At 42.1% G+C, this 20,565-nt stretch overlaps 1 protein-coding gene across 6 annotated transcripts in view; it reads right to left on the reverse strand.

Annotated features, from left to right (window-relative positions):
• Positions 1-4,993: 4,993 nt before the first annotated feature.
• DAZAP1 (DAZ associated protein 1) overlaps positions 4,994-20,565 on the reverse strand; it is a 31,758-nt gene continuing 16,186 nt past the window's right edge. For 2 of the 6 annotated variants that reach the window (XM_090027515.1, XM_090027514.1), the window contains exons 7-12: positions 17,316-17,398; positions 13,624-13,777; positions 12,140-12,169; positions 11,548-11,688; positions 10,451-10,633; positions 4,994-5,994 (exon numbers count right to left, since the gene is read on the reverse strand). In XM_090027515.1, coding sequence (XP_089883641.1) covers positions 5,822-5,994; positions 10,451-10,633; positions 11,548-11,688; positions 12,140-12,169; positions 13,624-13,777; positions 17,316-17,398 — 764 coding nt within the window. In that variant the 3' untranslated portion in view covers positions 4,994-5,821. Of the gene's footprint in view, positions 5,995-8,309; positions 8,445-10,306; positions 10,370-10,450; positions 10,634-11,547; positions 11,689-12,139; positions 12,170-13,623; positions 13,778-17,315; positions 17,399-20,565 lie in introns of all 6 variants that reach the window. The other 4 variants (XM_090027516.1, XM_090027517.1, XR_016439165.1 and 1 more) reach the window with 4 other exon arrangements.

A 20,565-nucleotide genomic window follows, 5' to 3' on the forward strand; every position in this document is an offset into this window, starting at 1 on the left:
GGAAAGGGCCGAAGCCCCGCCTAACCGCGGCTTCAGGGCGGCTTTCCGCCCTCACTGGGACTTAAAGGGGCCGTACGCGCCTGTTCGCTCCCTTTTCAAAAGCCTTACCCCAGGTGGGTGCTGCATGGGACACTGCCACCCCTTTCCACAGGGCGCTCGCCCAGCAGGCATGGAGAAGGGCTGGTGGTCCGGCCCTTTTTTTCCCCCCTCCCCTGCAAAGGGAGCGGGCAGCCAAGTCCCTAGGGCTTCCATAGCTGGAGGGAGACAGTCGGTATGCCTTTGCTCCAGAGCCAACTCAGGCTCCTATCCTGGCTTCTCCCTTGCCCAGGCTCCACTGTCCCCATTCCCCAATTGCCTCCCAAGGAAAGACCAGATTTCCAACAATTTTCAAAGCAGCACGAAGGACAAGGAGGGGGTTGAGACCACACACAGGGGAAGACATGCTAACCCAGGCAGGCCTAGATCATAGCTGGCTTGCTCCTACCCAGGAAAGGCTAACCCTCCCCCGTGACTACCACCTGAGTGAGCTCTGCAACCAAGGAAGTCTAGAGATCTGCAGTCCGGTTCCCCTAAGTAGGCCATTTGTGCCTCCTCCTTGTGTTTGGAAAGTCTCCAGCCCATTGCGCTTTTAGAGCTGATTCATATACAAGCACGGAGCCAAGGTGTGGCAGGCAAACGCTTGCTCAGCTCTGCACTCCGCTCAATTCAGTTCATTGCTGGGCAGAGCTGCATTTCAGATTGTACGCCTCAAACAAAACCCAGACAACCCGCTTTTTGTGCAAGACAGGAGCCCTTTTTTAAAATGCAGATGTGCAAATCGAGCAAATGTGAAAGCTGGCAGGTATCTCTAGACCTAGATTAGATTTCCACACCTTTCAAATAAAAAGTTCTGACTGGCGACCATCCCTGGTGCAGTTTGAAACACAAGTGCAGAACTGGAAAAGCAAGCCTGGATTACAGCACTAAAACAGCCAAGCTGTGTGAAATGCAAACTAAAATCCACGTTAAAATTAGAAATTAAAACAGAAAACTAGGAAGTTAATATGCCTGATTCTTCAGTACTACTGCAATCGTCATACAAGCCAAGATTCCCAGGTCAGAACTGCAGGATTGAACTGGTGGGTTTAAAGTGATCAGGTGTAAAATGCTACCGTTTTTACACTGTATCTTGGCGAAAGGATAAGAAGGAAAACTGTGAAAAGTACTTTTAAGTTCCAGTGCTAGTAAAAGAGTTCATAGATGAAAAGGAAGAATATTCAATGTAAGCTATAGGCCAGGTCTTCTCAGAGGAACTATGCAGTGGGTTCTCAACTGTTTCCTACCTGTGGCACCCCTGGATAGACTAGCAGCACCCCTTGAAAAATGCCAGCTCTTAGTTTTCTCTTTTTGACTCCAGGAAGGCCAGTTGCAGTATGGGAAATTTAAATTAGATATCAGGAAAAACAACCTCTCACTAGGAGGGTAGTAAAGCACTGGGACAGGTCACCCAGAGAGCTGGTGGAGTCTCCATCCTTGGAGGTTTCGAAGCCCTGGGTAGACCGGGGTGATGGAGTTGGGGCTGGTCCTGGCTAGAGCAGGGGGTTGGACTGGATGTGACATCCTGAGGTCCCTTCACCCTCATTGTCTATGATTCCAAGAGCAGTTTTACTATTCATAGAATCATAGAATCGGGGTCAGAAGGGACCTTGTAGATCTTCAAGTCCAACCCCCTGCCTGGGCAGGAGAAAAAACTGGGCTCAGATGACTCCAGCCAGGTAGGCATCAAGCCTCTTCTTAAAGACCTCCAGGGTAGGAGCCAGCACCACTTCTCTTGGAAGTTGGTTCCAGATCCTAGCCGCCCTGACCGTGAAGTAGTTCTTATGGATGTCTAATCTAAACCTCCCCTCCAACAACTTGTGGCTGTTATTCCTCGTTATGCCAGGGCCGCTAGCGGAAACAACAAAAACTGTTGCAAAGCACTTGGAAGGAGCACAACTATTTGGAATCTCTGGGTGGATCTTGTGGATCATGTCTGCAAACCTAACAGTGCTAGCATGGCATGACACCTTTGAAAGCATCAAGACCAGCAAAGACTCCGTATGCCTGACAAAGGGTGACTGTATCTGAACATTTTTCCAGCTGCTCAGTTGGTCTAATAAAAGATGCATCACATCTACCCAAAAAGCCTTGCCTTGAAAGGATCAAGGCACCCCAGGATACTGTGGCACCCTAGATGAGAATCCTTGGACGAGTTGTTTTAAGTGCTCAACCCACTAAAAGGGCCTAGCTGAAAAATCTGGCCCACTTAGCAGGTTAGACTGGACACCCTCTCAAAGTAAGACCTGTGATGACAGTGGTTCTTCATTCAAAAAGAGCAGAACTAGCATGCACCAAGTTATGTCCAGCAGGCCATGGACTACCCGAGGAACTGGGCCAAGGGGATGCGCAGTCAAGATATTCAAATTCAGGTCCAGGCCTTCATCTTTTGAAGAGCGATTGCTGCATCTAAGTTTCTCCTGCTCTACTTTAGCAGGGGGAAGTGGCCATGATCCAGCTTTGCTTTAAAATTTTCACAGCTCATTTTCTACCACTGCCTGCTGAGCTGCTGCTTGCAATGTGGACAGAATAGGGCAGAGTGCTATGGTAAGAGATGTTTTCACGCCTCATTTAACATCAATCATTAGACAACACAAGCTTAACTTTACAGAGTCCTTGGAAATTATTCTAGCATGGCTATGTACAGATGCATCCCAAGGACAGACATCATTTTGCACAAAGAATTTGGTGTGTATGGATGGGTGTGCAAGGGGGCGTAAAAATGCAATGAAAAGTGCAGAGGGGGCTACATTGTCCTCTGGAAAGAAGAGAAGTGTTGAATAATGTGTAGCAAGGTTAATTCTAGGATTGTTAGGAAATATTCACCAAAAAGCAAACCAATCCGAGTATTTAAAATGACATTTGACCATTCTGCAATTTGCCCCAATTATCTGAAAACTACCTTAAGTTACAGATGCTCTTCTAAGCACCAAGTTAAATGGATGTCCTTCAGTCTTGAGAATCAGAGGCGAACAACAAAGCAGTGGTTGGGTGCAGAGGAGAAAAGACCGAGTGTTTAGCGGTTCAAGGATCCAGAATTTGGCTTCAATGTCTGCTGGGAAGAAATGAGGTGATGATGCGGCCCCTTCCTGTTCTGTAATGCAAAGAGTGCGCTGGAGCCAGGTAAGACTCATACTGCACTTAAAGTGACATCAGCATCAATAATTCAGACCCCTTGCCCTCTATACTGTCAAGAGCAGAGATTTAAAAAAAATGCGATCAAAGGGTTGAGTTAATATAATAGCTATCTGGAAGTACACATCAAGGCCTCATTGCGATTTCCTCCAACCATCCTCTTAGTGGGACAGTCACAGAGGTCGTTTAGATCCAGATTACAAGTGTGGCTCAGACACATCTTTTCCCACCTTTGGGGCCTGCTGTACATCAAGCTTTGACGTTCACTGAACTCCATTAACTTGTGTTCAGAAGCTTACACCTAATTCAGCCAGGTTCCAACAAAAAACAGGTAGCTCCTCAAATGTGCTCGTTTCCTTGGTAACACAGATCAGCACTGTTTGTTGCCAGGCCAGTGCAGACTGGATCCGTCACAGGAACCAGGTACTTGGCCCAAACTTCCTATTTACACAATAAAACGAGAGATGGCAGCACGGGGTACAAGAAACTGCCGCCACGTGGACGACATTGCATTGTGTTCATACTGAGGCCGACTCGCAGAATTGAGTCTAATCTCTGAAAGGCAGGAAAGCAGAATGCTGAAGACAAGGCAGGGACTTCAGGCAGGAAAGCAGAGAGCAGCAGGAGAAAGGCACAAGGAGGAACAAGGAATACAAGAACGCTCCTAAAAACTGACTTGAAGCCAACAGGGAGCTACTGACTGGCCTTGGAGAGCGGCTGGTGGAGCAGCTTTGTGGGAGTGCGTTTTGGGTGGGTCAGCAAGGGGATGATATGGTCACTTTAGGTGACAATGCAGCACCTAAAGACTAGATTGGCTCAAGCTCTGTTCATTTACTTTCTGATCCACATGTAACTGAGGACTGTGAAAGGACCAGCAGTTTGTTAGCCAGCACCCCCCTGCTCCTGAGCTACCCATGTACTTTCACTTTCTGCCATGCAAGTGAAGCCAGTTTGACACCGACCTCACGTCACTGCTTAAAGCTCCTTCCAGAAGAGGAATTATGCAGTGGAGCATTTCTCCACAGAGCAGATCCTTCAGTGGGAGGAAGCCACTCTGAATGCGCTGACTTGTAAGAGAATATTAGAGGCAATGTATTAAATGTCCTTGCTTCCCAAAATTCAGAAGAGGGGGAAGGAGAAAGGGAGATACCGGCTGACCACCTCCTGGAGGCACAGAGATTCTGTTAGACAATTTACATATACTCTTCTCTTACCTCTTCATTTAAGAGCTACTGCATCTATTTACATACCATGCTTAAGATTTGATTACTTTGCAGTCTGATCATCTCAGATGTTAACTTACCTTTAAAGCTAGCCTGGAGCTTATCACCGAGTTAAGACACACATGCTGTAAAACAGCCATTCCTGCTCATCAAATGTAAGCCATGGACAACTCCAAATGAGAAAACCAAGTCCCCTACTTTCAGGTCACAACAAATGCAGCCCCGGCTACTAGTGACCAACAGCTGTTCTGGCTCCTCAAGTGGAATCCATGAAACAAATATGGTCTCAATGCACACCCTATACATCACCCTACACAACTGGCTTCTTTATGGATGGGCTGAATGGACAAAATGGGTGAATTATAGGGCCTCAAGATCCTGATTCAGGCACAGGGCAAGAACCGTGGTATATATCTGCACCAACATATCCCAAAGGGCATGAGTTCTGCAGCTGTCCACCTGGTCCTTTTCATAAGAACTCAAATACACATGGAACATTAAAAAAAGAAAAAAAAAAAAAAGGAAAAAAGGAAAAGAAAAAAAAAATGGAGGAGACAGGCTTGTGTTTCTAATCCAAATGTACTTCTCTTTATTCAAACCAGGGTAATCACTGGTTAGTGCAAAATGCACCTAAACCTTTTAGCCTGAGGGAAATCTACATCTTAACAAGGCCTCCGTTAACCCCTAACGAAATCCACAGAGGATTCTGAAGAGTTTGAAGCACAGATCTAAATGCTGCACTTCTTAAGTGACTCTGTGCATCTGCACCTGCCTTGTTACCACTTCTATACCATCAGGTAACAAAAGCAAAATACACTCAGTAGATTTCTTCTTTGAACTCCCAGAGTTTCTGGACCAACCCCCCTACTGCTGATGCTAGAAGTAAGGAGGTTGGGACTGACCCTCACTTCCAACGGTGCTAACGGAAACCCTGTTTTAAATTAAAAAATAAGCCAGCATACATAGTAGAAAATTTCTCTTAAAAATTTCACAATCTGTAAATGTATATATTTTTTTCTTTAAACATAAAAGTTTACAATATACGGTAAAACAAAGGCTCAGGAAAAATAATTTCAAAAAAAAGAAACCTGAAGTTTTGAATTAAAGCTGAAGACATTTTTAAAACCCTGTAGTTTGAACCAGTGACATTTTCTTTATTTGTGCTGATGGGTTAGAGAAAGGAAAATATTTAAAAACTGCAGTCCAAACACCCACAGCTTTGCCTTCAGAAGCCACCTTCCCCCTCCCCCTCCCCCCCCCCCCAAATGTTGTTAAGGTTTTTCTCCATCAAGTATGTGATTGTCACAAGTTCAGAAGTCTGGGATGCTCGGGTTCAGCTGGTATCAGATATCCCGCTGTGGACAGAATTCCCTGATTGCCAGCATGTGCTAGCGTCTGTAGGGGTGGAATCCTTGCACATTATGGTTCTGTCCTCGTCCAAAACCACTTCCTCCTGCAGGTGGGCCACTGGATGGTGGCACCGAGGGGCCTCCATAGGAGGGGGGTTGCTGGCTGGGATCGGAGAAACCTTGCCCAAAACCACTCAATTCTTGTCCATAACCTGGGAAAGAAGGGGAAAAGCCTGCAGTGAGCTTCTGTTACAATCCAGACTCAAGGACAGAGGCGCAGCACCAATAGTAGGCGCAAAAAAATGATGCCACACATACTAAAGCATAGCTTAATAAATATACACAGATGTGTTGGGCTAATACTTTGAGATAACAACAGCTGCTTTTAGTTCTGATCAGCTATCTGATTTACATACAGAGAGCACAGGTAATGAAGAGAGGGGACTGACTGGGTCTACAGGCATAGTGGTTTTCACCCCATATTAAATCTTACCCAAGCTGGTAGCGACCTAACTGTCATCCTACTGCTGTTCAGAGGTGCATGTAAAGTGGGATGGTGGTTTCTGTCATTCCCTTGTGAATAGTTCTTAGCAAGACTTCCATCCTATCCGCTTCAGCAGAGGCAGAGAAGATTAACAGGGAAACATTTTACTTTCTGATCATTTTGTAGTTACTATAGCTGTTAGTAAGCACCCCAGGTGATTACTGGAAGTAGCTGGTAAATATGTTGCCTGGACTGTAAATAATCGGTTTTGCTGCTTCCCCATATAACCAAAACTTCCTTTGCTGAAAAGACACCTAAGTGAACAAAAACCTAAGGAACTTGGTTTAAAGGGAATTTAAGTCCTGAGCTCTGACTGATTAGTTGATTAAAAAAAAAAAAAAATCAAGCTGACAGTGTTCTTTGTAAAAGGCTTTCGAGACTGAACTCAAGGCTCAGCTACAGGCAAATTGGCAGAGCAGAATCAGGAAGATTGTTACCGCTGCTGTTGCACACCTTACGTGGTTAAAAGGAACATTTCAGCCTCAAGTTGCCGTCAAATCCAACACCTTTCCTTAACATTACCTTTCTACACAGGACAAGCTGAAATAAGGAAACTTTGTGGCAAGTTTTTTTGTTTTTTTTCTTAAAAGCAGTTCAAAAACACCAAAGCTGCTTCATTATCCACTCTGTGGCCAATACTTCCAATGCAGCAAAAGCAAACAGGTAAGCAGTAAGCCATCTTCAATACACCCAGGCACTGAACACTGACAAATACATTAGTCTAATTGGTTTTCCTCTATTTACTCACTAGTTCTCAGTCTAGAAGTGAGGTGTCCCTCAGTGAAACTCTGCATTCACTTATCATGCACTGAATTACAGGATACGCTGGGAACTCCCTTCCTTTCCAAGAACAGAGAAAGGTAACTATGGAACCAAGAGACTTCTGCCTCCTGCCCAGTCTTCCTCCTGCCTGGATGAGGCTGTGACCTTCATTCTGCAACATAATCTGTAGCTGAGGTCAGAGATTCAGGAGCAATACATTTCAAGCAAGCAGGATGAGAAAAGACCCATACCCCCTTTCAATTTGGGGGCATGAACTAATTCCTAGAAGCAAATCGATGTGTAGCAAGAGTCCCTTATTTTAAGAAGCCTAAATAGAATATTTCCATAACTAAAATACAGCTGTTGGTCATTAAAATAGCATCACTGGGAGCCTCCACTATGCAAGACGTCATTGGTGAGAATCCTAATTACTCAGTACAGTTTGACAATCCCACTTCTTTTTGCAGGGTTAAGGCAGGTTTAACTCTACTAATCCAAAGCAACAAAGTCTCTTAGCATTTCAGTCACAAGCTCGGCCTGTCTCACAGGACTTACTACCTCTAATGAGTTCTACAATACATTTATCATGGACTTCCCCTCATGAAGACTGGCTGAAGCTGCTAATTCAGCCCTTTTTTCCACACAAAGATCATCCACTAAAAAAGGCAATTTAAATGTTCTGCTCAAGGGATGGGGCTCAGAGCAAAGGAAACTACATTTTCCTAACGCTGCGGCTTGCGCTGAGAAAACCTCATGTCTGCCTATTTGTTTGCCACTATCAAATCTTAAATCAGCAGCCAATGCATTTAAATACATTTCTCTTGCCCTGTTCTCTCCACCAATGCCTAGCATAGCAATCAGCCTGCACTGGCACTTTCAATGGTGACACACAGTTGATTCACAACTTCTGCGTGCCCTGGTTTCCAAGTTGTGCCAATAGTAGCAAGGGATATTTGCTGTATTGCTTATGAAAACTCACTTCAATTGGATAATAAAACAAACCAAGACTTGCCAGTGTAACATCTTGGGAAATGAACAGCAGAATAATTGATGAATGTTTGCTTAAGCCAGCTAATAGATGTGTAAGCTAGATCACCCTTGAACCAGCAAAACCAAACATCTTCCCCACCCTCTTAAAGAGAAGAGACCCTGCAAGAAACACAATTAATTTCCCAAATGCAGATAAAGTAAGAGCATTGGTTGTAAATAGGCTCCACCTACCTAGGATCTCTCACTGCTCAGCCTGACCATAAGAGTGTAAACAAAGTATTGGCGCGTAGCCTGAAGGGTCTTGAGAATAGGTACCCAGCCCTAGTAAGAAATGAGGAGACCAGGGTGACGAACCCCAAGAGAGCCCTGTACAGAGATAATTTTTGAGGGTCAGGGAGACATAGCCCCGTTAGTGTTTAATTTACCAGAGTGTTCACATTTACCCTAACTGTAAACATAGCCATATTTACGATGCTGTCAAGCCAGGATGGATTTTTAAATGCCACAATGATTAAATACTTCCATGTTTCCTTCAAAGTTTATGAACTCTATGCATTAAGTGAATACATGCAGAACTGGTCCACTGCATTTGTACAGTAATACTACAAACTAATTTGCAAATGACACCCGAAGTGCTCTTTATAAAGTGTATACATAACTCCGTAAGCACGTAAGAGATCGACAACTTTGGTGGTAATATACTATACTGAATACTTCTAGCCATATTTGCATATACTGAGAGTGCAGTCTTGCATGTAAGTAGTTTGCTTTCTAGCATGAACCTATGGGAGACTCATTCTTCTAATGCATTTAACTAACACCTGTAAGCCTTTCCACCTTCCCCCACCCCAATTAATCCCTCCCACCCACCCCATACCCCAAGACTATCTAAAACCAGTTTTTAAGAGATTTCCTTGAGAAATGCCTACCTGGCACTACATGAAATGCTACAGTACTGCATGCGTCTGGCACGAGAACCCAAATAACCCTCACAGTTCTGTTTTCAAGGTAAATAATTTAAGATTTTTTAAATGGTATTTGGAGACTGCTGATTAAAAAGTCTGGCAGCAGGGATATTATCTGCAAATTTCCCAGGACAGAACGTTCTGATCAACTGTGCTGTCAATGTTAATACAAATATTTCAAGAGCCAAGCTTAATTATGTAAATTTGAATGCATCAGATTCTATTCTTAAGCATCCTCCTTTTATGGGTATGTTTCTGGCAAGGTAAAATCATCTACCTGAAGTCAGAGGGGATAGAACTACTACTTTTTGTGCCCAGCTACTGAGTCTGATACAACCCAGCTTAGGACCACCACTTTGGAGAACTATCCTCTTTTACATGTCAAGAACCAATAAAAGGATGATTCTCCTGGAATTTGTGCTTAGCACCTACTCCATAATGAACCACTTCTGAAGGTGTTTTAAAACGGGGGTGGCAGGACATGCATAAGCACGCTGGGGTGAAGTGATTATAATGCAGGGACAGAGTTAACATCCTTGATCTTTAGGCCTTTCTCATAAAAAATGCTGCTTCAGCAGCTACAAGTAAGCCCCAGAAGGCATAATCCTCCCACCATAAACAGTTAAATAAGCAGTGCTGCTCCCAGAAAGTTTGGGTGGAAAGGCAAGAAACCTCTTTCCTGATCCCCACAAGAATGCAACTTTCAGCTAGCAGCACAAATATCTGACTACAAATTTTCTGCAGTATCGCAGCCTACCTAGAGAAAAGTGATTTTGCAGCTTTTAAACTATCGTTACTTGCGGCAGTCATCTCTAGAGACTGATTAAGCATCAACTATGCATGTCTTTTTTTATTTTAAAAATAACTGTTAGCTTCTTCAAGTCTTAACAGGAAGAAAAACGAACACGCAGGCCAGGTGTAGCAAGACACCTCCACTGTCATTCTTTCAGTCAACTCCCTTCTTACTCTTCAAATGCAGATACTACTTCTAAATATTATTATTCTCCAACCAAAGCAGAGACAGCTAAACAGAAGGAAGCAAACTACTGAGAGCAACATGACACTTAAACAAAGAGGGTTTCAAACAGAACTTCTGGAATGCAAATGGTGGCTTTATCCCATCAGTGCACTGATCCCTACTAGGGGACTCAGGAAACGGGCAGTGCCTTAAAGCTGGCGAAAGGAATAATACTGCAATATCAGAATACTGGGCATTTTTGGAATCCCCACCCCGCCCCCCAAGAGCCAAGCTGGCACTGTTACCATTAGTACAAATGCCTTCAGCATTAACGCACTGGTCCTGGACACTGACTTGTCACCAAGGCACTATGAATAAAAGGAAAGCAGAATGTGAAGGATGGAGGGGGACGGTGCTGTTCTGAGTACAGTTGACATGCAGTTACTTACCAAACTGACTATAAGGGAATTCTGGCTGAGCAGTTGGGGGTTTGCTCATATCCTGAGTTGTCTGAGATGGTGGTGGTGGTGGTGGGAAAGCTAGTGGTGTTGCCCCAGGAGTGGCAGGAGGAGGGGGCACTCCAGGAGGGGCAAACTGATCTGGTGGAGGAGGTGGGGCACCATATCCAAAACCTGAAATCAGAGGCAGAGTATAAACATGGTGAAATTAAGAGGCCAAATCTACACAGGGCCTGGACTTTTTTTTTTTTTATTTGCGTCACAGCACAACTTTACATAGTTACAAAACCCTCTGGGTTGTACTGGGATAAGACAGTACTATTTGTTGCCTGCAGATGGACCCAAATTAGTTTGGTCTCTTTTGATGCTCATCATCTTATGCTCAGCTAAAACAGCCAATGTTTAAGAGTTGCAAAATCTTATACTGTGTGCGCTACAGACACAACTATAAAAATCTCACTTAGGAAAAGGAAGCCTTGGGAAAAGTGAGTGTGGGGAAGAGTCATGGCAAGATAGTCCTCCAGAATGCCTTTATCCAACCAAGTTATGAGACTGCCCAAATTCCATGGCTACAACTTCTTCAAAGCACAAGAATCAGAACGGGCACATGATGGCTGCTCAAGGGAAGCTGGACGCTTGAGTACATTTGTATGCCAGGTTGTTTTTAATCAGGATTTTCAAAAGGAGCTCAAATCCCACATACAACTCATGGAATTTGTGCCTTAAAATTCTTTGGAAAGCTCAACTTAAAATTATTACTAACTTTACCTTTTGCAACCATAGAGACGTGAAAAGTAGAAATCCACACTGAATTTAAGTGTTCCCGATACAACAGAACACAGATTTCAACAGTTACAGAATTCAAGGGTATTGTTAATGTGATCAGAACAGATGGAAACAAAAGGCCACAAGTAACGGAAAGATACTGGGCTTTAGCTGTAGGATAAAATATCTGCATATTCTCAACTGGCTCAAATGAAGAAAACTCCAGTAAATTCAGAGGAAGGCAGGAACCGGACACAACAGGAGTAAAACCCAGTCTTGTGTTCAGCACCACACCCCCGGATCAAAACTCAGAGGACACTTACTAAAAGGTGGAGGGGTGCCATAGCCCTGCGGAAATCCTTGTGGGGGTGGGAATCCTCCAGGAGGTGTAGAAACTATGTATGAGGTAAATGGTGGAGGAGGAGGGGGGGCTCCTCTTCCTGGAGGAGGCGGTCCATACCCACCTAGAAAATCCAGTAAGACTGGTGAGAACAAGGTGATATGAACAGGAAAGGCAACCTTTAGATCTAACCCAAACATGCAGCATGCACTCTTCTTGGGAAGGAACCATCTAAACCTTGCACTCTTTGGATGCTGACTTGGAGAAATGGTGCTCTCCAGCCATTCCTCCCCCCTCCGCACCCCTGGCAAACCCCAAGCATAAGCAATGCAATCCCACAAGGCCAAATCCCAGTGCATTTCCATTATCAGCAATGAAGCATTCTGCTCCCAGCATTGTAGTTAAGAAAACTAATTTCTTCCAATGAAGATCAAGTTTTCAAAGGCTTTGAGGAACTACAGTTCAGAAACCTTTACATCCCCACAGGTTCTTACTTAAACAGCAATTCCTATGCTCGCCCACTAGGATTTTTTCTATAATTTACAACCAGCACTCACACCCTAGCACCTACTTACCAATTGCCTGGCCAGCTGGCACCCACATGCCTGAAACAATCAAACAAAAAAGGTAGTTTATGCACTTATATGCTTGAATTGTCCTATAAAAAAAGCATGTTGTCAAATTATGAAAAACAAACCAAAACAAGAAAAATCCTGTAGCATTTCTTGTATTGGCTATTTATTGATTCTACAAAGCAGTAAGCCCATTAGTCTTAACACTCCAAAAATATTCACCGTTTAAACAGAAAAGATGCACTCGTCTCAAAAATACGCTTTATAAAACTACCTAAAAACACTCATGTTTTGAATCCAAGCCTAATGAAGCAGTTCATCAGTCATCATCTCCTTCAAGGGTGTTATAATTGGAGATGAGTTCATTTTCTACTGACTGCTGTGCTCAGGTATAAAAGTTAATGCATTAACAGTTCCATAGATTGGCTGTGACTATACCTTTCCCCTACAAGTAACCGAGATGAAAGTGGCCTGGTTCCCCAATTTGTGAAGCTGCGGATTAGCACACGCGTGCAGAATGTCAAAGCCTCAGGTGCAGCTTTCAAGTTAATAAGCACCATGGGGAAACCATGAGCCATCCTTAGGGGACATTATCTATTGTAGTGATGCTGCACCCTTTCCCTAAGATAAATCCTTTCTTCAATATCTGAAGGCAGGCAGGCGATATTCTGTCAGATGCGACTCAATTATACAACCTCATTTCTTCATGTGGCATCAAAACATCCTTCAATGAACCCAGTGCACTGATTCCATCTCCAAAATCTCAGGTTCTCTTATGACAATCAAAACTAAAACACGGATCTGCCCCTACCAGCCCTGAAGGATTCAAGTTGAATCAAGAAAATTATATGCAGTAAGTGCTCCCCTGCACCATCACTAACGACTAACCCCACAGCTGCTTGTTACGTTCCCAGGCTATGCTAATGAAATATGAAGATACAAGACAGCCTGTTTTCCTTTCATCCCTTTGACATTTTACTTGTAATTTCCTCTGCAACTCATTTCAAACCTCATCTTTGAAAAATGTGTGTTCCATAAATATTTTTAATCAGGGTCCCCACAGCTCTCACTCCCACAGCCACTGAATCCTGGAGCTCTCCTCTGCTCCTCCACAATAGGAAAAGGGAACATGCTGATTAGTTAGGTGTGGGGAAAGGCACACACTACAAGATGGAAAAAAAAAAAAGAGAGTAAAAGGAAATCACAACACTGATCTCCAGGCAGCCAGGCCAGGGGGCAACAACAACAACAAAAATATATTATATATATATTCTGGAGGAAAACTTAGGGACAACACACCAAGCAGAATGAGAAAAAAAATAGACTGCACTTCTACTTAAAAGTCATGACACCAATGGTGTTGATTCATCTAGAGCAATCACTAACGAGATGCCATCTTTTCAAACAATGGAAACAATCTGCAGTTTCCAACACTGTACAAGTAATGACTCAACTTGGGTCATGTCAAATGCAAAAGGAACAGGTACCTTGGGGACTATATCCTTGCTGCCAAGTAGGAGGGGGTTGTCCTGCCCAGCCATTGGCAGCACTTGGCATGATCCGGCTTCCCCACTGGCTGGTACCTGCCGGCCCCGGAGTCTGGCTCTTGCTGTCCCGAGGTTCTGCACGTTTCACCTCCACCTAAACAAACAGATTCGCCATTTAGGAGAGATGATGTTGGTTAATATACCCCCCTTCCCTTCACACACACCCTTATTTACACTTAAGACTACACTTAGCACCTTACAACTTATGTCTAAGTACTTAATTATAAAACTTATTTAAGGCCGGTAATTTAAATAAAAAAATGTTTCTCAGGTACAATAGATGCAACCGCAAGACATTACAAGTCCTACATCAACATATATTTAAGCAAAATATGTCCTACAAATTATTTCTGTTCCATTATATTAAAGTAGTCATTTGCTTGCTTTTCTTAAAGCAGCAGTACCCTCTTACAATGGCTCCTCGCTCAAAATGTAGGGGACAAAATTTGTAGCTTCAGCTTTGGATCACCCTAAATGCTCACTACAAGATTTAAGATGACAATGCTTTTAGCAAAGGTGTTCCTTCCAGAAGCAAAGAGTTCACTCTGAAAAAGGGTACTAATGCTTTAATCATTCAAGGATGTTTGGGGTTTCATTTGGAAGTTCAAGAGTTTAAACCCACCCCATTTACCTTCAATTGCTATTTCAGCTCTGCTCATACCTGAGAAACACAAGCTTGATTTTTTTTTAATTTGCTTTTTCTTTTTTTCTTTCTTTTTTTTTTTTTGGTTTTATTTTTTTTTAATAGGTTTATTTAAATGTCTAATGGAAGATAAGGACTTACCTTCCCCAGGCTAACGCTTAAAGAATCTCAATTAACTCAAACAATGTCAGAGGGAATGGATGTGATAAGAGAATCTTACATTACATCTAACAAAAAAGTAAACAAACATGCAAGTAATAAAAATGGACAGTTGAGTCAATAAGAAGCAAATCTTCATACTGTGTTAAGTCAGTGACAAAAGCCCTCCCATTTTTAAAACTGTTAATAATCCACAGTGCTTAACTTATTTTATTTAAAGATAAAATGTCCTAGTGCAAGCCATCAAATAAGTGCATTTGACCTACTTAAAAATAAGCTCCGCATTCCATATAAACCTCTCAAAAAAAAACCTAGTCCCTGATTTAATGAAATAGTCCCAGCACTCATGCATGCTGAATTAAAGTCTTTTTTATTTTATGATTAATTTTAATGGGTGCCAGAGTACAAAGAAAATAAATCTCAATCATCAATGGGCCTGAGTAGTATGGAAAATAAAGTATTCAGAATTCTTACTGCTATGTCTTAAAAGCCATTCATGTCAGAGAACAAACAGGAAATAGGCACAGCACAAGGACAAAGACCCCCCCCCTCCCAGTCTTCTGCAGATGCCCCAAGGACATTATACATGATGGTAACCAAATATCTGTCAGCTGAAGGCCCTTCTAGAGGGGAACCAAGGGAATTTTTCAAAGAACTCAAATTAATGAGTCTTAACACATTTTCCTTAAGGGGATTCAGTAACTGCTTACAAAAGCAAAGTCCTCTTTGCAATTTTAAGTTTTCCCACTTTCTAATAGCAACATATGGATGCAGATTCACTTTAGAGCTACAATATAATTACCATGAAGGGACAGATAGTATTCTGAAAGCTTAAAGTAGTTATTAATAATCAATGAAGGGGTGGGACATCCAGGGTTACATTCATCAAAGCAGCAGGGCTTCATTAATGTTCCAACCGGCCTTTGCAAGTCTGGCCATTGCTAGCCTGGCAACTGAGATATCCTAATAACTGAGAGCCCGAGACCTTCCAAGGCCAAAATTATAGCTATACCGAAACCAAAAGAAATGACTGGCTACATTTATTTTGTGCCTGCACAGCTGCGTATTTTTTGTTTTTTAAGACCTTAACATTCTTTGGTTTGAAACTTGTTCAAGAGCCATTTGAGAAGAGACTATTTAAAGTGGCACCACCTATAAGTGGCAATTGAAAGATCTCAAAACACAGAGCACCAAGAGGTGGTGGCACTTTAAAGAGGGGTTCTTTAGATTCACACATCCATTGAAAGCGTTCTAGCATCCTTTTTTGGTGTTCACAGTTAACCTTCTGCCTTTGATCTGGGCTCTAATTTAAGCAGTTCTTCCAATTTTAAGGAAATATCAAAGAGCAATGTACATGCAAAGAATACATGTGTGTTTATTAACTCCCATGAGTAGCTATACCAACTTTAAATGAGATTCTTCAGCTACTCATAGGAGGAAAAAAAGTTGCATGCATTCATATTTGCAAGATCGGGGCAAAAAAAACAGAGTCACAAAGATTTAGGACTTAACTCCAACTCACTGGCAAACAGTTCTCCCCCTCCCTGCCCCCTCAGAGACTAGTCTACAGGAACAGAATGCCTAAAAATAATTAAGATACCAAAAATGTTTTAAATTGTTCACTAATCACTAGTTTAAAACATAATAGTGCTCACATACTGTTAAGCAAGTAAATGCCTGAAATAACCAAGCTGTAGAAATCTTGTCAATTCAAAGTGGGAATATGTTTCAGATAAAGAAACATGATGATATAACTTCATAGGAAGTTTCTTTGGGGCACTTTTCACTATAAAGTTCCAATGGCCTAACACGTGTTTTACAATTCAGGATAAACTCAAAATCTTTAACAATTTTACCTTTACCAATTTAAAAAAAATATTTTTAACTACATCCATCGAAGCAGAGTTTACTGGTTAATTTTAAAACGCCCCTTTTTTTAGAAACTGCAATGGGTATAACTTTAGATTTCAGAATCTCTCAGGAACTATAAATTCCTCCTACTTTCTCTTTCCACAGGTGAACCCATGTTCACATCTGAATAACATAATCAAAACAAAGAGTCCCTCACCTACCAAACCTTCATGTGCTGACAACACAGTATGAAGATGAAACAACCAGAGGTCACTTAACTGCATTGTGGTTAAATACTATATATAGATATATATAGAGTATGTGGTTTGTATCAAAGTTTCACAGTAAGTGACCCAATTTTTTAAAAAAACCAATCCTTCATGACGTTTTTTTGTATTTTTTGTTCAATTTTAGGATTATGAAAGCAGATCCCTGCAAAGTACCTCCAAATTTAAATATTAAATATTCACATCTGAAGGAGTGGTATCTTAAACCAAGCCTTAGCCAGCTGAGAGATTTCACTGGAATCCTCATTTGCAAGCATGTGGGAGCTAAGACTAACCTCTGGCAAACATCACGCACTCATGCAGCGGTGCTCAAAAGGTGATTATTCAGCTATTCAATTTAGTCAGACAGAAGTTCTGGTCCAGTGGAGCAGATCACTATTTTTGTGATGTGCAAAGGCCAAATCTGAGCTGTTCACTAACTTACATAAACACTTGGGCCTCTGAAGCCCATTTCCTTCCCATGGGACAGTCAAGCAAGTCAATGAAAAATTGAGTTCCTTTCCTATCTATTATTTTATGCATGAAGTCCTTTCCTATTATTTTATGCATCATCATGGACAAAGCCTCGAATCTGGATTTTTCATGTTAAGATCCCCCTTACTCATAAATGACCCATTCTGCTCACCAGTGAAATTGCCAGGTGCCCAAGACTTGGTTTTGTCTTAAGGTAAAATAAAACTACAACTACACACTTTTTTGCCCATGATGTCGTGAAAATGCATGTTGACAGCCTGGTCCACTGATTGTTCGTCCTCGAAAGTAATAAATCCAAAACCTAGCCAACGACGAAGAGTGAATCAAGGTAGCAGGGTGTTGTGACACAAAACAGGATGATGAACAGTATTAGGGGCGGACCAAGGGTTCAAGCAGGGGTTTCAGATAACCAAGGCTTGTGTTACATCATCAAAATCGGTCCTCTGAGAAAACTGCAGTGGGTACTTTCCTGTAGAATCGGGCAATGAATGCCTCATCTTGGTTCTGTACATGCAACATTACAACTTGAACACATTCAAATGTTTTAGGTCCTTCCATTTAATCCATCCATCAAGGTGAAGAGGAAAAAAACCTGCTAGAGCAAGTCTTTAATGTTACTGTATCACACCATTAAAAACAATGCTTGTGGGACAGCAGGTTAAAATGAGGCAGCTTTACTCTTTTCCTTGATCAAGGATTAGGACCCCAGATGAAACCTATACTCTTCCCTATTATCAACCCTACAAAGTATTTTCCCCCAACTTAGTACTTGTTTTCCTGGAAAATAGTAAACCCTAAACATGGAAGTAAAGTTTTTACATGTAGCTGTTGAAGCACTAACAAGTTGACCGTTCCATGGGTAAAAAAAAAAAAAAAGCTCCAGAAAGTAACATCCCAAGTTCATGATTCTCAAACTTTTCACACTTTCACAAAGAGCACCTCAAAAGTTGCCCCCTCCAAAATGGCATTCCTATGGGAATCACTGCAGCTGTTACACCCAAGAGTACTTCTTCAATATTGTGACATTCTATCTGAATGACACTGCTTGTCTCTGATTTTTCATCTCACCTTTCCCCAACCTGTTCCACCGCTAGCTTCCTGTCTACTTATGCTCCCACCCCACACCTTTTTGGGACTTCTTCGCTACTTGAGGCTCTAGGTCCCCGAGGGTGGTTCATTTCTTCCCTTCCTCTACAATGGCCTTTTAATGAAGGCAGCTCAGATGCATCCTGTTGCTTCTACAGGCAACAGGCTTCTGATGCCTGCAAGAGCAGCTGGAAGTGAACCAGGGCCACTAACATGACCCAAGAGCTCCCTGCAGCCAGTCTGAGAACCACTGCACTGAGGCTGTAGCTGCTGACACGGTCAAGTGGCAAAATCGTGGTTAATTCCACAGAAGGATGGAGCTGGTCCATGCCATCAACCACTCGTTGTTGGTATAACAACCAAAACCCAGGACAGGTATAATGCATGCAGTATATAAAATCCTGCCATTCTTTGGATTACTAGCTGAGGGGTACAGCATTAAAGTTAAGAAAAAAAAGGTGTGGAATCAAAAGCATATGGAACATGGATGCATTGCTGCTTTTCTGAAACCCAAGATTTCCCCCTTGGTTTGCATTTTGCTTTGCAGCTAGTGCTGACAGCAGCCATATATTGCTCTAAAGCGTTAAACAGAAATACAGTATCTATAACAGTTAGTGTCTCTCTAAGCTTATCCAACTGGGTTGGGTAAGCCCAAAGAGGCCTATTGTAGAGAAGGTGTATATATAAAATACACAAAGATACAGGCCAAAATAGATTGCAGCAGGTCAAATTCTGCTGTCAGCAACAAGAGCAAAAGACATCACTAAAATAAAATTAAAATAAAGAGGAAAAAACTTTTAGCATTTCCCACACACAAGAGACTGGCAGTATAAACGAAGTTTTGTTGGTCTGTGATGAAAGCAGCCTCAAAGCTGAGGGCAGCATTTCATCACAATATATTTGTCTGAAGTTAACTGGAATTCTTAGGCATTGGAGTGAAGGGAAGAGACACTCGAGTCTGAATTGCACATTTAAATCAGTTTAAAATTAGAGCCTTCCATGTAAGGTGACGAGGGAAAGAAAAAGATGGACACTATGCAGTGAAGGAGACTGCTCTTTTAACTCTGTTCAGAGGATACAAGGGGCAGGGGGAACCAAAAATATATTCAAGAACACAAGTCAAAAGTTTTAAAAGCGACCAAGCACCACACAATAAGCAGCGATTTAAGAACTCAGCATGATTACAGATGACAAAACACTCCAGGAAGAAATGGGATCCATCACAAAAATTGAAAATTAAAGTGATAGAACAAATCTTCCAATATTCAACCTTTTTGAAGACAGGGATTTACCAACAGAGTAGAGATTAGCAAAATGTGTTTAAGACAGAATCCAGGGGGGATGAGAGAACAGGGCTGTGAAACTGGATTGCAGCCAGCAAAAAGAAACCAAACACAGTAAAAACCTGTGAACTACTTAAAAAGTTACTGGTTTAGTTAGGGACAGAAAGCAAAGCTAAGATCATGACAAACAGAGCAAATGTTTCTTTTAGGAAGTATTAATGCCAGCTAGATTTGCACTTCAGAAAAGATTTTAATAAGTGCTGCACAAAAGAGAGACAACTTCACAGGTAAGTACAGAACCGCCAGCAAGTTAAGACCAGGCTTGGATACTGAAAACCCAAGGCTAGATCCTGAGAAGTTGGACAACTGTGATTCACATGAGCTGAGGATCTAGTCCCTAGTGTTCTTGTAAGCAGTTTGAAGTGGAAGTAGTCGAGTGCCACAGGGATTAATAGCAGAGCCAATTTTGCCTTCTGGTTTGGTGAACTGACAACACGGCATGCATTAGGGGACTTGTACAAAGCATAAAAGGTGGGAAAGCGATAGCAGGAAGGCAAAATTCAGAGAAAAGTGGATGGAAAAAGAATATTACAGGTTAGTGACCTTCTGCAAGCCATTGTACAGCAAGTTTATGTAATGAGTCAAAAGACCAAGTGTACAGCTCCAATAGCATTTTCCATGAAAGAATGCCAAGTAAGAAAAGCAGCAAGAGTAAAATGTTCCAGATGTATTTTCAATACTCCTTATTATAAACTGAAGTTTGCCTAGCATTTTCCAAGGGTTTAATGAGGCCATGTATGGAGTCTATCAGCAGGTTTCATGATAGGATGTGACAAGATTACAGAAATGAAGGACAAAAACAAAATCAGAAACCAGAACAATGATTGGAATTGGGTATTTCATTAGCATTAAAAAGTTGGAGAAATGAAAAGATGGAGTATTGTGGGAACATAACCATGACAGAGATTCCTGGGCTTTCAGCAATACCATGCCTTTTGTCTGTGCTTTACCCTACAACTTTGTGGGTAGGTTGGACGCCTTTTTTTTTTTCCCCTCTTTTTTAATACAACTTTAAGCAGAGGAGCCATCGATTTAGACC

The sequence above is a fragment of the Crocodylus siamensis genome, chromosome 14 (assembly GCF_052110815.1).
Source record: "Crocodylus siamensis isolate JL-2025a chromosome 14, ASM5211081v1, whole genome shotgun sequence".
NCBI lineage: Eukaryota > Metazoa > Chordata > Crocodylia > Crocodylidae > Crocodylus > Crocodylus siamensis.